This window comes from Drosophila novamexicana, unplaced genomic scaffold (genome assembly GCF_003285875.2).
Source record: "Drosophila novamexicana strain 15010-1031.04,08,12 unplaced genomic scaffold, DnovRS2.1 tig00000820-arrow-pilon, whole genome shotgun sequence".
Lineage (NCBI taxonomy): Eukaryota > Metazoa > Arthropoda > Insecta > Diptera > Drosophilidae > Drosophila > Drosophila novamexicana.
Genome location: NW_020824828.1, coordinates 3,082,914 through 3,096,094, shown reverse-complemented (window position 1 = coordinate 3,096,094; position 13,181 = coordinate 3,082,914). Strand labels below are relative to the sequence as shown.

At 42.4% G+C, this 13,181-nt stretch overlaps 2 protein-coding genes across 3 annotated transcripts in view; one reads left to right on the top strand and one right to left on the bottom strand.

Annotated features, from left to right (window-relative positions):
• Positions 1 to 486: 486 nt before the first annotated feature.
• Positions 487 to 13,181, bottom strand: part of LOC115764261 (mannosyl-oligosaccharide alpha-1,2-mannosidase IA) — a 78,339-nt gene continuing 65,644 nt past the window's right edge. Inside the window, exons 2-6 of one of the 2 annotated variants that reach the window (XM_030707181.1) lie at positions 1,745 to 2,357; positions 1,458 to 1,682; positions 1,122 to 1,260; positions 796 to 1,057; positions 487 to 725 (exon numbers count right to left, since the gene is read on the bottom strand). In XM_030707181.1, the coding sequence (XP_030563041.1) occupies positions 579 to 725; positions 796 to 1,057; positions 1,122 to 1,260; positions 1,458 to 1,682; positions 1,745 to 2,357 (1,386 nt within the window). In that variant the 3' untranslated portion in view covers positions 487 to 578. The remainder of the gene's footprint in view (positions 726 to 795; positions 1,058 to 1,121; positions 1,261 to 1,457; positions 1,683 to 1,744; positions 2,358 to 13,181) is intronic. The other variant, XM_030707183.1, reaches the window with a different exon arrangement.
• LOC115764262 lies at positions 3,027 to 3,611 on the top strand. The gene is made up of 2 exons (XM_030707184.1): positions 3,027 to 3,337; positions 3,395 to 3,611. Exons 1-2 carry the CDS (start codon positions 3,116 to 3,118, stop codon positions 3,473 to 3,475), a joined length of 303 nt encoding a protein of 100 aa, XP_030563044.1. The 5' UTR covers positions 3,027 to 3,115; the 3' UTR covers positions 3,476 to 3,611.

Here is a 13,181-nt window from a genome sequence, read left to right as displayed (position 1 = left end):
TGATTCCGTTAACGGAGACAATGCAAGAAATCATAATTCGAACACCTGAGTTTACTTATATAAATCATCTATGGGTGTGTGTGTGTGTGTGTGTGTGTATGTGTGTTTATCTATATATACCATATAACTGTTAGGGTTTTCCTTTTTGTCAAACACCTGAAATTGTAATTAGCCAAGTGCAACCTACAAATTGGTGTGAAAAATTGTTTTGCCTTTTAGCTTGTTGTTTGAAAAATTGTGCCGAGCGTATTGAATACGAGCTAGAGGATGTTTACCATATAATAACTACTTGGGGTTCTTGTTGCTATCGTTAATAAGAGTTGCATAAATATGTTACATAGAATATGGTCGTCCGTTGATTGCCCGGCGAACTAAAGATCAAAATTATATAGTTGTTGTCATTGTACATTCAAATAATGTAAGCATACACACATTAAAATATAAACTAACTAAAACAACAGACAAATAAAAATTAAAAAAAAAAAAAAAAAAACATTACAATATTTAAATAATAATCATTATATTAAATGATATATAGTCAATTAAAATGACGCGGTCATCCAACTGCGCCCAACTGCTTATGAGGCATTCGATGCGGGCAGCGGCACCGGAGCCTTGCGGTAATAAATGTTGGCACCCTTGATGGGCAATGGATGCGCCTCCGTGTTGAACACCCATTCGTCCAGAGGCAGTACGGAGTCGTCTGAGAACAGCAAGTACAGGTACTAGGGCATAAGAAAAAACGTTTTCAGTTAATTGTTTCCGATTTAAATTTCCGTAGTATCAGCTAAATACCTTGAGTGTTTCAGCCAGGAAGAAGCTCTGCTGCACATCGTCCTTTTGGGGCTCCTGCTGGTAGACATTGCGCAAGCCGCAGTAGCCGTGCGGTGTACGGCAATGCTTCTCCAGCGCCAGCACCGCCTCCCAGCCCCAGTCGCGATACTTTTGGTCGTGCGTGAGGCGCCAAAGCACGAAGTAGCTCTCAAATGTCTCCGGCCTGAGTATATAGTACTTCTCCTGCGAGCGCAGCGCACGCGCCTCTGCCGCATCGCTGAAGCTAAAAGGTAACTCCAGAAGGATTAACATATAAATTAATGGATTTGCCTGAACCGAATACTAACCGGAATGCCTCCGGTCCCAGTTGGGTGGGCGCGCGTATATAGCTCTCGTGGCAGGTGTTGGTAATGCCCTTGCCCACTTCCATGTACTTGTCCGTGTGCTGGTTCTGGCGCGTAGCAGCGCCCAGTGCAAAAAGTCCGCCTGCGAATTGAATTTGGATATTTAATATGTCTGTATAAATATTAATAAAAGAGGTTCCGGGTGGAAACTGAAATGGGGTGCTCTGTGAACGCGACGCTCTGAGCCTGCATGGCTTACGAATCGAGCGTCGGACTAGCGAGTGGAATGTCGCCGGCTCGAATCGAGCAGCAATTGTCAAATATATATCAATAACTTACCCGAGAAGCATGCCAGATGATCCATTTTATGCTCCAGTCGATCAAACTTCAGATCAGATACATAGGTCAGCCCATTGGGACTGGTGCGCACCATTTTGTCCATAATGGCCAGCATAGCCTCATCGTACATTTCGCGTGCCTCCTCGTCCGTCTGGCCGGACTGAAGCCATGCCTTCAGTAAATACTCGTAATAGCTGTCACCCAGAGCGCCCAACGACATGTGCTCTGCAATGGTCACAGGAGTTGGGTGAAAATGTTACTAATCGAAAACAGTTCAAGCTACTTACGCTGGCCCCATTTGCCCGTCTTGGGATTCAGGAAGTTGGGATAGAGCCCCTTGGGCTTCTCGATCTCCTTGAGCACTTGGCGTATGGTCTGCACGCGCTCCCGATACAGCGGATTGCCAGTTATATCGCTTAAATAGGCAAACTCCAGATGCAGTGTGCCAAACTCGGAGAGAATCGAGCTACCACCGGATGCCCAGCCATAGTTCTTGGCCATGCCAGTTTTGGTGTTGACCAGCGCATAGGGTATGCCCGTGGGCGTTTGAAAAGCGGGCAGCAGCTTATCCGCAATATGCTGCGCCTTCTCCTTGTACAGTGGATCCCCAGTGAAGGCGTACAGTGTTAGCATGCCGCCCACAAAGCGTATATTTGTCTCGAAGACGGACAGCTCGGCGCTGATGTTGTCCAGCGAGAATCTGCGCTCAATCCAGTCGCGTCCCTCCTTGTACTCCTTCTCCAGGCCCATTATGTACAGCGTGTCCAGGCCATCTACAATTGTGGCGCCCAAATCATATGATCCAAATATGCTGCCCGAGTGCGGACGCTGCGACAATGGACGCAGCTCGTTCTTGCCCCAGGCATACAATTTATAGTTGTGCCAGGCGTGCTCCATCATCTAAAAAAAAAAAAAAAAAAACGGTCAATTGATACGGAAAGCATTTTAGTATTGAATAAGTTGCAACAAACTGCAGCACACAGGCTTCTTTGAATAGGAGGCAGCATATAGACAAAGAGTTTGCCCCAAATCCCCCCCTATCCAGCACCAAGGACAATAGACCGTCTCGGTCGCAGGGCTGTTTCCCTTTTCTTTTCTGTTAGACTTCCTTTACATTATTATTACAGAAAGCGGACGCTGTTTATCGTTGCTTTGTAATTCGCAACAAGTTTAAGCTTCGACAGTTTGCTGCTTCTTTTCTCTGGTTAAACATGGTTTCTTGATTGTTAGAGCATAAGAAAAGAGTAAGAACACTGCAGTCGGGTCCAGCCGACTGCTTAATACCCTGTGCTAAGAAGAATTCTTCCCGTTTGACTTATTGACTCTAAGACGGTAATCAGCGAGCAATATATTTCAAACTATTATTATGATTTGTGTATTGTTCTTTGAAGGAGCCTTCCAGACGCCATGTATGCATAAATGTACATCAATGTGTACAGACATTAAATTGGCATTTGATAGTAGCTTAGTAGCCTGCTAAAATAGCTTCACCTGGCGTTTCAGAACTCCCTCGTACAATCAATCAGTCATCAGTCACAGTCTAAAATTCGTAGTGAGCAAATAAGCATAAAACAATACAAAATTTAATAAAAACATCGTTTGTACATTTTACATAATTCTTTCTTGTTTTCCTTTTTTTTGTTTACCAATTTTTTTCTATGGACCTTTTGCCAAAAATGTCGGGCAAGATCGATAATAGCGATAGCGTCGAGAGCAGCATGCGTTCTCAACGGAGTCAAGTCACGCACAGCGGGTTTCTTAACTTTTTAACCGAATTCCGGGAACTGCGCCCCGATCTGTGGGGCAAAGAAGCGATCTCTTTTGCCGTCAATATATGGCACACGCTCCAGCCACCCGAGCGAAACGTTTTCACCGCGCAGGTAAGTTAATCCTCCGTCCGCGCAGCGCTTCTCTAATGGATGCCAACTTTCACACAGGGCGCGTGCAGATATCAGCAAATTGCCCACTGGATATTTAGGGCCAATTGTTCGCTGGCCAATCGCAACGATGACTCTTAAAAGTTGATAGCTATACGACAATTCTGAAGTACGATGCATATTAAAAAGCTATTCATGGATCAAACGCCATAATTGTAATATTTTTATATAGTTTGAAATGAAGCAAAATATAGGCATCTATTTGAAGCCGACTATCGACATTATCTCGGGCTTAAGTTTTATTCTTAACTTTTCTCAGTGCATTGCAGTTTCAGTTTGCATTTAAAGCGACTTTAAAGCACGAGCTTGGCTCGAAATTTTATATATTTTTAGAATTTTCAGCTAACCAATGCAATGGAAATTGGACACACACACACACACACACACATCGTTGGAGAAATGTTAATAAAATGGACAACGCGAACGTTGTTGGCCGTTTGTTTATTTTCAGCCCAAAACAGCGCTACCTTTGCCTGCCGTTGCATTACCTACACGTTATTCGACGCCTGCACCGTGCCACATGCCACATGCAGCACCCCCCGGAGGCCTGTGCGCGGCGGCACCAGCACAACATAATTTGGCATTGCATACTTTTGAGCGCATTTTTTTTCCAGAAATTAAATTTCGAGAAACACGACCAAAATATGGAAAAATGAAGGGAGCAAAAATAAAATGGAGAATATATAAGAAACGTTCTAGTCGAGCATGACCAACTAAAAGATACCCTACAGTTTGCATATTGTGAATTGAATACTTTCCACACCAATATCCATACTTGGATGCTTCATCTTTGTAAGGATACTTTGCATGGATACTTTCTGGAAGCATTTGACATGAGCACTTCCCTTTAATGGGAATTGAGTCAAGTTTGTCTCATATCGTTTATATCTATATTTAGTTATGTTTATATTCCATTTGATTGAGCAAAAAGGAACTTGTAAATTTGATTTATATCTGGTCTGCTCTCAAGAGCTTCAGTTCTTTAGGTACTCCCAATGCTGGTTTGCCTGTTTACAGGGTATATACGCCTGCTGGGGACTACACCGATTCGCCATGGCCCCGCGCCGCTTGGCGGCCATTTGGTGGCGCCTCGCGTCGCTTTCTGGGCCTCGTTGCGCTCTTTGTGTTTGCTTAGCGGATCTACTGGTTCGGTCGGTTCGGTTGCGGCGCTTTGAAGGCAATGCAAATATTAACGGTATTCCGGTAATTAATTAAAGTCGGACACATGCGCATAACTCGTTCTAGTTGGTTTTGGGCGGCCCACAAGGAGTTCAAGGCCAGCCGCCTATTGTCAGCGGACACTATGGCAATCCCCAGCTGTTGTTGTAGCTGCCAAACACTTTCAATTTCTTAGCCGAAAAACTACGCACACATAAAGAGATTTCACATTTTCAATTGGAAAATATTTAGTATAGAGTTTTCAACAATTTCTTCATTATTGTAAAGGTATCAAAAGTGTTCGATAGATGTCAAGGTAAAACACAAAAAAAAGAGAGAGAGAGAAAAAAGAGGAGAGAAGAAAGAGAGAGAGAGTACCCAGCGCCGAGCTAGCTTTTAAATTTGACTAGCTCGTAAAGTTTAGGAGATATGCCCAAATAAGATATGAATATATAACTCATAACTCTGAAAAATTGGGAGATTATCGATATTGATTATCGACAATTCGAACTTGGATACTCTTGCTTATAAACTCTCTGCTAAGACCTGTTATGTGTCTTCTTTACAAAACTAATATGCCGTTCTTAACCTTTTTACTTGAGAGTAGGATGAACTAATTAAAGACTATTGATAGTGGGGCAGGCACTATCGATACTTATCGATACTTCTCTCTAGTCGGTTTCCTTTTTTTTTTGTGCAGTGCCAAACAGCACTAACGTTTTCGCTCAGTGTAATTTTGTCGCATTTTTTGCCTTGGTGCTTAATGAGTCGCATCTAATTACAAGCTGGACGGTAAACTTGGCTGGGGCGATTTCTTGATGTTTATTTAGCCAATTCCGCAGTTCAACTAGCCACAATTAAATGGAACTAAAGAACGGGTGGGGGGGGGGGGGGGGTGTGCGGGGTTGGTAATGGTTTGTGTGCGACCTCAACATGACCTGCTCCACATGAGGGCAGCAGCAGTAAATAATCAGCTTGACTAATTTAACGGAAATTGCTTGACGGATTTGACTGATTGATTGAATGTTTTTCCCAGTATGGCAGGCAAAATGGAGTTAAGCGCACACCAATGCACACGCACACACACACACACACACACACACACACACACACACACACGCGCACGCACGTAGTTTCAGCTTGCACGTCTTCATTACGAATTTAGTTACATCCTTGAAATGTGCAAACGTCGCACGAAACGTGCCGCGCTAAACGTGTGCAAGTAGTTTTTTTTTCTTGCCTGTGTGTGTTGTTGTGTGGTTAGTGTGGTTGGTGTGGTTGGTGTGGCTGGTGTGTGTGTATGTGCGTGTTAAACATCATTTTCGAGGAACGCAACGTGAAAACGTGCAGATCAATGAGGCGCGCCTCGTCATATGTCACGCATGCCCCAAATGCCTCACATGCCGCACATAGCAGTTGCATCCTTCCGCATGCCACATGCCACATGCCACATGCCACAGGCCACACGGCAAACCGCTCCACCTCCCCCTCCACTCCCCTCAGGCCCATTATTAGGCCAGCGAACGGAACGTGATCGTTGAGAATTGTTTCTTTTCGGCTTTTACGGCTGATTTAGTACTTGACCGGGCAAGGTCCATGCGGCTGCTGCAGCGGATGCAGCTGTGCAAACTTGGCGCCAGGCAGGTGGCAGGTGGCCCAGTCATTAATTTGATCAGCCTTTATTTGCCAATTCTAAACAGGCGATTGTCGCTGCGATTTAGGCGAAAAGTTCAAATTGACTCAAAAAACGCAGTAGCCAGCGCACCAGGGGTGTAACGGGTGTGTGTGTGTGTGTGTGTGCTTAATTTAATGCAAATTTTAAATGCAACTTTAACAACAGCAAAAGTTTTTGTCAAAAACTTTGCCGCTTAATGCCGCAGGGCCGCAAAACAATGCAAATGGCAACGAACTAAATAAATGGAACCGAAGGCAAAAAGGACAGCATGGCTGGGCTGAGGAGGCGTGGAGCAGAGCAAGGGGATAACTTTGAAATTTTTTGTAAAATTATGCAAACACCAACACCAACAAACACACACATATTCAAGCACACACAAACGCCAGCAGTTCGCACAAAAGTTTTTGGCTAACTCTTTGGCCGAAGCTAAGGGAATATAATTTGCTTAAGGCCATAAAATAATGCAAAAGACGACGTCGCTGCTGTTGAATATCCTGCAGAAGAAGAAGAAAGACGAGAGAAGCACACATACACACACACACACACACACACAATCCAACTATTTGCCTGATTCAGGGAATTTAGCATGCTTTCCAGGAGAAGAAGTCGAACTTGACTGAAAAAATGAGCAGCAACAACTTTGTGTGTGTCTCTGCGTGTGTGTGCGTGTGTGACAGGATGCAAAGAGGAACTGCCAAACTATTACGAAAATATGAGATTGTATTGAAAGAACAACAGGGACAAAGTTTGCCAAATGGAAATACCAGCTAAGAGAGTCATGAACTAGAGATTGAGCATCGGATTGCTGTAAAAAACAAAACATACCAATATGAGAGGACAGCAGAAACTCCACAAAAAAAAAACAAACAAAGATTTTTAAAGCATACCAAAGATATTTAGTTTTCTAATAAGAATATATATATATATATATATATAAATTGAACAGCAGCACTAGATTGATCAGAAGGCTTTTTACGAAATAAATAACCATATTAGAATAAACAAAATTAATGCAAATGTCACTTGGTTTGAGTGACATTTTCAGTGTGACATTAATATGAAGCTTGGCTGACACTAAAGGTCAATGTTAACTATTTATATATTTATAATAAGGTATGCTATATAAATATTTTTGCATGCACAAAACCCACGCATACAATAAGCTACTAGCTCTAGCTATTTCTGGAACCTTTCTTCAACTTCAAACATATTGCCTCTGTTTCGCTTTAACTTTTTGAGAATTAAAGGCGAACTCAAACGAAAGATTGCACTTCATTCTTGATGTATTAAAGTCGGGGACAAGCGTTTAGTTAATTACTATTTAAACAAAGGGAAAATAAAATTGAACCATTTATATCGATAGTATCGTATATATATTACAAAACTATCGTTGGTTGCTCAAGACTGATTTTAAAGACGGAAAAAAATAATGCCTTTACACATGAGACCTCAAAAATTGAATGAATTTCATCATACACACATTCAATATTAAACTAGCATCAGCTCATGCTAACAGAATGCGTATATTCTATCTTATTAAAATTGTAGATGCACAGGCTGCTTCTTATGAGCTCTCTAATGCTAACTAGATTACAATACGGACTATTTGTACGTACATTTCTGAATAAACTGTAAACTAATCTGCAGTAGAATGTGCCTGGTGTGTGTTGGCCGAGTTGAGTTAATGCCACGTACGTTCTACGCATTGACGGATTCCCAATCCCGTGACAATGCCAAGCCGCATCGATGGCCGTTTCTGGCCCAGCCAGGCTCAGACGCGGGCGTCCATTGACAATGAAACCGGGCGAACTGGCAAACGGTCAACAGCGTTGACCAAACAAAAACAACGGTCAAAAAGTGGGTTATTGTCAACGTCAGCGTCAACGTCAACGTCAGCGTCAGCGTCAATGTTGTTCTTGTTGCCGCTCCACGGTATTGCATTGCCAAACGCGACATTGGCTGCACAGTGGGGCCAGCCGTTTTTTTGGCCGTTTGGAAAAACCAAACCAAACTGTTCACAAAAATTGCAGTTCCTTTAATAAAACCCATTTGAGCCGAGCTGGTTCAAACCCACTATTCGAATTTACGTTTTAACCATACTCTAAACTTTGAGTATAAAAACTTTAATGGATAATCAAAGCATAACTAGCGTGAGTTCCAAACATTTCATTTATCTAACCATATTTGTTAGGAATCAAATTTAGCCCGCATCTTGTATATGAAAATATCTACGGCGCGCAATATTTTCAGTACAACGGGCAATTATTATTTTTAAATTGAATACAAATTTTGAATTTCGACCCAAAGGCCAGCTGTACGTGCCGAAACTAGAGACAGCGTGCTGGTTCAAACCGTGAACCTTTGGCTGGCTTCTCTGTGGACAGCGATGCGACCACTGTTCAAATTATTGTTATTGTTAGTTGTTGCACTTTTTGGCGGCCAGCTAAAGGGGTTTACCTTGAATTTGATGCCCGTTTGGACTGCAGGTTGGGCGAGAACAATGCGCAGCATTGAGGAAAACTTGACATCCGTTGTTGTCGCGGAATGTAAAAGCGATTGCCCCACAGGTGTAAAATAAATCAACAAGAAAGAAACGAAAAAAACAGAACGGCAAGGAAACGCAAGGAAAGGAGAAAAAGAACGAAACATAGTTGAAGCAGCGAAAGACCCAACGACTGACAGATTGAATGAATGAAATTCGATTATTAGTACCGAGCATGTTTGCAGCAAGGTTTCAACCCAAACCCATTATCAATGTGAGCGCCCACTCCCCCTCAGACCTACCTGGCTAACGTGCTGATTAACTTACCATTACCTTTACCCAGTTGTACAGGTACTGGAATTGGCTGCCGAAGTGTTTGGCAATTTCGTGTAGCTGCGTTTGCCATTTTAACTGGCAGTTAGGTTTAGCCATACATCTTAAGTGCTGACAACAACAATCGATGTTACGCAGCTCAGCGCAGGTGTAGTTGGCGGGAGCGGGGGGAGCGGGGGTGGTGCCTTGCTAACGGCAGTGTATGCCATTACATTAAATGAGCCACATTCAACAAACTGCTGCTGCCCCACCTACCCCCTCGCCCAGCTGGCTGGCCGAAATGTGGCATGTGAAATGTGAGGCGTATCCAATGTTTGAACATGAACATTCATGAATCTTGTACGCATTCGCAATTGAATAAACAAATGAATATATTCAAATTCGAAGGCCGAATCGCCTGCTGCAGCTACTACAATTTTGGGCGTATGTGTGTGCCAGTATATGTGTGTGTGTGTGTGTGTGTGTGTGTGCGTACAGTCAACAAATCGTATTACAATTTGTTGACATTTAAGTATTGATATTTTGGCGATATTAACTTGATTTGTGAATTTAGCTCGGCTTTTAAGTTAAATTGGCCAAAGACTTAAACTTGAACTTTTAAGAACAATAACATGCAGATTTTGTATACTTTTGTTTTTTTTTTCAGAAAATAGATATTGTTAGCTTAAAAGACATTATTAGCTCAGCTTGTTAGCATTTATGTATATTTGTGTTCCTTAATTAAATATTGTTTCATCTTAAAGCTAGAACATTCGTTATTGTTTGTATAAAATATATAAATATTGCTGCCCAAATATATAAGTATGCAAATATAATAGGTATTACGTTTTGTGGGGCATAAGTTTTCGGAACTAAATTGTTGGGAATAATCAAGAAATCGTGTAAAACAGACAATATATAAAAAATAAAACTATATTATTATTACTTTATGCGATATATCTGCCTTCCGCAGGCTGTTGCCATAAAATCCTCACAGTTTATCTGATGCCAGTATATAACATAAAATCTTTTTTTCATTTTGCGAAGAAAGTATTAATTAATACAATTGCAAGCCAACTATGACTGCTGCAAGGGGGCAAAGGGGGCAAGGGGGGCAAAGGGGGCACAGGGCCAAAGGGTGGTTGCAGAGGCAAATATTTGAAATTGTTTGTTGCGGTCATAAAAGCCAAATGCTGGGCAGAAAATAAATCGCTTTCGCGTATCCTGGCAATGCGGTTATTTATTGTTATTGTTATTGTAATTGTTATTGTTGCAGGTTGCAAGTAGCTGGCTGCTGCTTGAACGAACCTTCTTGTTGCAAGTGCAATTGCAATTTCTTTAGCGCCTCGTTGCGCCAAGGTCCCAACACGGCACTCGAGCCGTGAAAGCGTAAAGCAATTGAGGGCCTTCCGCATCCCGGAGACGCCCCTCGCCATGTCGCCAATTGCCATTGCAATGGGCCAACAAGCCTGTCCTGGGACAGGCTGTTGACTGGCTGCTCGTAGGCCTTTGCCGGTCGAGCCGAGCACCAGGTTAGCCAAGTGAGCGTAATAAACGTGAAGATTTAGACCACAAACTGTGGACAGAGCAGTTGTAAAAATGTTTCTGCTGGTGCTGCTGTTTAGGCCTTTGTTCTTTAACTATGCTGTGACGATTATCACTTCAGACAACAATAACTATTATTGCAATGCATTGCCAGATCATATAGCACCTAGTCGAGGATTACATCCAGTGAGAACCGCAAGTTTTCATTAGATGAACAGAATAAAGCAGTCTCAGACATATGCTCTGATAAGAAATTGAATACAATGCAATTGGCCACGAGATTTGAGATTTTCATGAATTAAAGTACAACAAAATTGTCATTATATTTTATGTAACATGTCATTTTTATAAAGGAAACTCTGTTTTTGTCTTAGCTGCTTATGCCTTCCATATTCTTTCTCTGTCTTAATATAACTCGCTCTCTCCTTGGCTTAGCACAAGTTCCCATCCTTATGTTGAGATTAATAATACTAGATAATAAAGGATAAACATATGTCAGTCATATAAACAAACCAACCCGCCAGAAAGCTACATTTCTGTCAGCCTCTTATCTGGAATCTGAAAAATGTCTAAGCTAGTTTGCAATTCAAGTTTTGGTTCGCATATTTAAAATCGCAGTATTTTTCCAACTGTACCAATTGAATTTACACTACCAAAATATGAGCTAAGCTCTGAGACATTTGAATAACTAAAATATATATTGAAAATGAAATACAATGGGGAGGTAAAATTTTGTTTTCGGCTCCTTCTCTCTCTGTCTCGCTGTCTTGTTGCCTCCCTTGCTCTCTTTCTCTCTCACTGTCTTAGATAAATATTCATGACCTTCCGGTCGCATATTTTCCTTGTTTTTTACCTGTACCCTGCACTGTGACATACACTCTTGCTCATGCATAAGCACAAAAAACAACCAATAAGGAGAACTTGAATCTATGAAAATCGCATAGAAAGGTGGCATTGCAAACTTTAAAGAGACCGGAGTAGACATTCGTTTTCGGATACCTTACTTTTGCCTGGTCCATTAATTTTGTACATCACATTTTACAGGAAAATATCAATTAGTTGCCAGCTATTTTTAAACGCCAAATCTTACACTCACAAATTTTATTTAACGATTGCAATTACGATAACAATTTCTCATTTAAGACAATTTTGCGTTAAGGGCTTCACTGACTGATTTAATTTGTATTATCAGGGCTTTCTTTTATTGTCGTTTCGCTATGGAATCTACACGTTTTCGTTTTATGGTAAATGAATCGCCCAGCCCTGGGCTGGCATGCCACACGCTTGTGTCAGTCCGTGTGGCATCAACAGCTGCCACATTGCCTTGGGGCCGTGACAGGCCCCCAAAGGTCCGACATTTGAAATTGATACGCAATTGGAGCTCAGCCCCCTACGGCCACCCCCATCTCCACCCGGACACACATACAACCAGCCCGCGTAACTCACCTTGACGATTTGGGCGCGTTTTTCGTAATCAATCAAGCTCACCGCCTCGCCGCCGGGCGTGACCGTTGCACCGCCCAAGGGCAATGCCAGCGTTGGCGACTTCATGGGCTCGTCGAGAAATTGAGACTTTTGGCCATCTCGCCAGATGACCGCCGACAGTTTGGGCTCCGGCACAACGGAGGACATCTCATGCCGTATTTGCTCCAAGCTGCGACTATCGCCCGCCTCGTTAGCTTCGTTGTTGGTGGGCGTGGCATCTGGTAGCTTGGCAAGCAAGTTCTTTGGATGATTGTTAACGTAGTTGAGCTCCTTGATCTGATTATCATTCGCACTGACGCTGTCGCTGGCCACCTTCTCGTTCAGCCGTATTATGTTCGACAAATTGATGTTGTTGATCAGGGTGACGCCCGTGATGGCCACCAGTATGATGACGAACACGATGCCGCCGATCAGCAACAGTGGCGTCGTTTTCGACGTCTTTGGGCACATCTCGCACAGCTGTTGCGATTTTTATAATTTACGTATTTACAATTTTCACAGCTTTCCCTTTTTATCGAATTGTCTTTGGCGCTGCGGCCATCACATGGTCGCGACAGGGGACTTCTATTGATTTATTTTAATTATTTCTTAATTGAACATAAAACATTGCGGCACGAGACAGGCACGCACACACAGACACACACACACACACACACACACACACACACACACACACACACACAGTTAAACCCATACAATCGCGCACATATACAGTCTTGAGTGTAGGCAACAGTTCAATGCGATGGAGTTAAATAGATTTCATGTAGTTGAGGGGACAGCAGTTAGAATATTCCGCAGCTCAGGTTTTCAAAATGTTAGGATTATTGATAGGTTTTGTATTATTAGATACAAATATTCACTGTGGACTATTCCACCCATATTACGCCTGTGAAGGTCGATTTTGCCAAATCAATGAAACAAGAGCCAATGTTTCTTTCCCACTTGCCCATCTTTTCCATCATGGAATCCGCGAAAAAGTCTCGGTTGACATTGACATAACAGCTTTTCGCGATTGTAATTCTTATTTTCCTTTTCTTTGTTTGAAATGAGTTTTAAGCTGAATATTGAGCTTTCCCCATGCAATCTTGGAGCACCCTCTCAGGGGTTGTCTATACCGAAATTAAGTCAAT

What these genes read in the sequence shown, in the direction of transcription:
- LOC115764262 (XM_030707184.1), top strand. Translation starts at nt 3,116, where the DNA reads ATGGACCTTTTGCCAAAAATGTCGGGCAAGATCGATAATAGCGATAGC. An exon ending in GAAACGTTTTCACCGCGCAG is followed by an intron (nt 3,338 to 3,394) that starts GTAAGTTAATCC and finishes ACTTTCACACAG; the next exon opens with GGCGCGTGCAGATATCAGCA.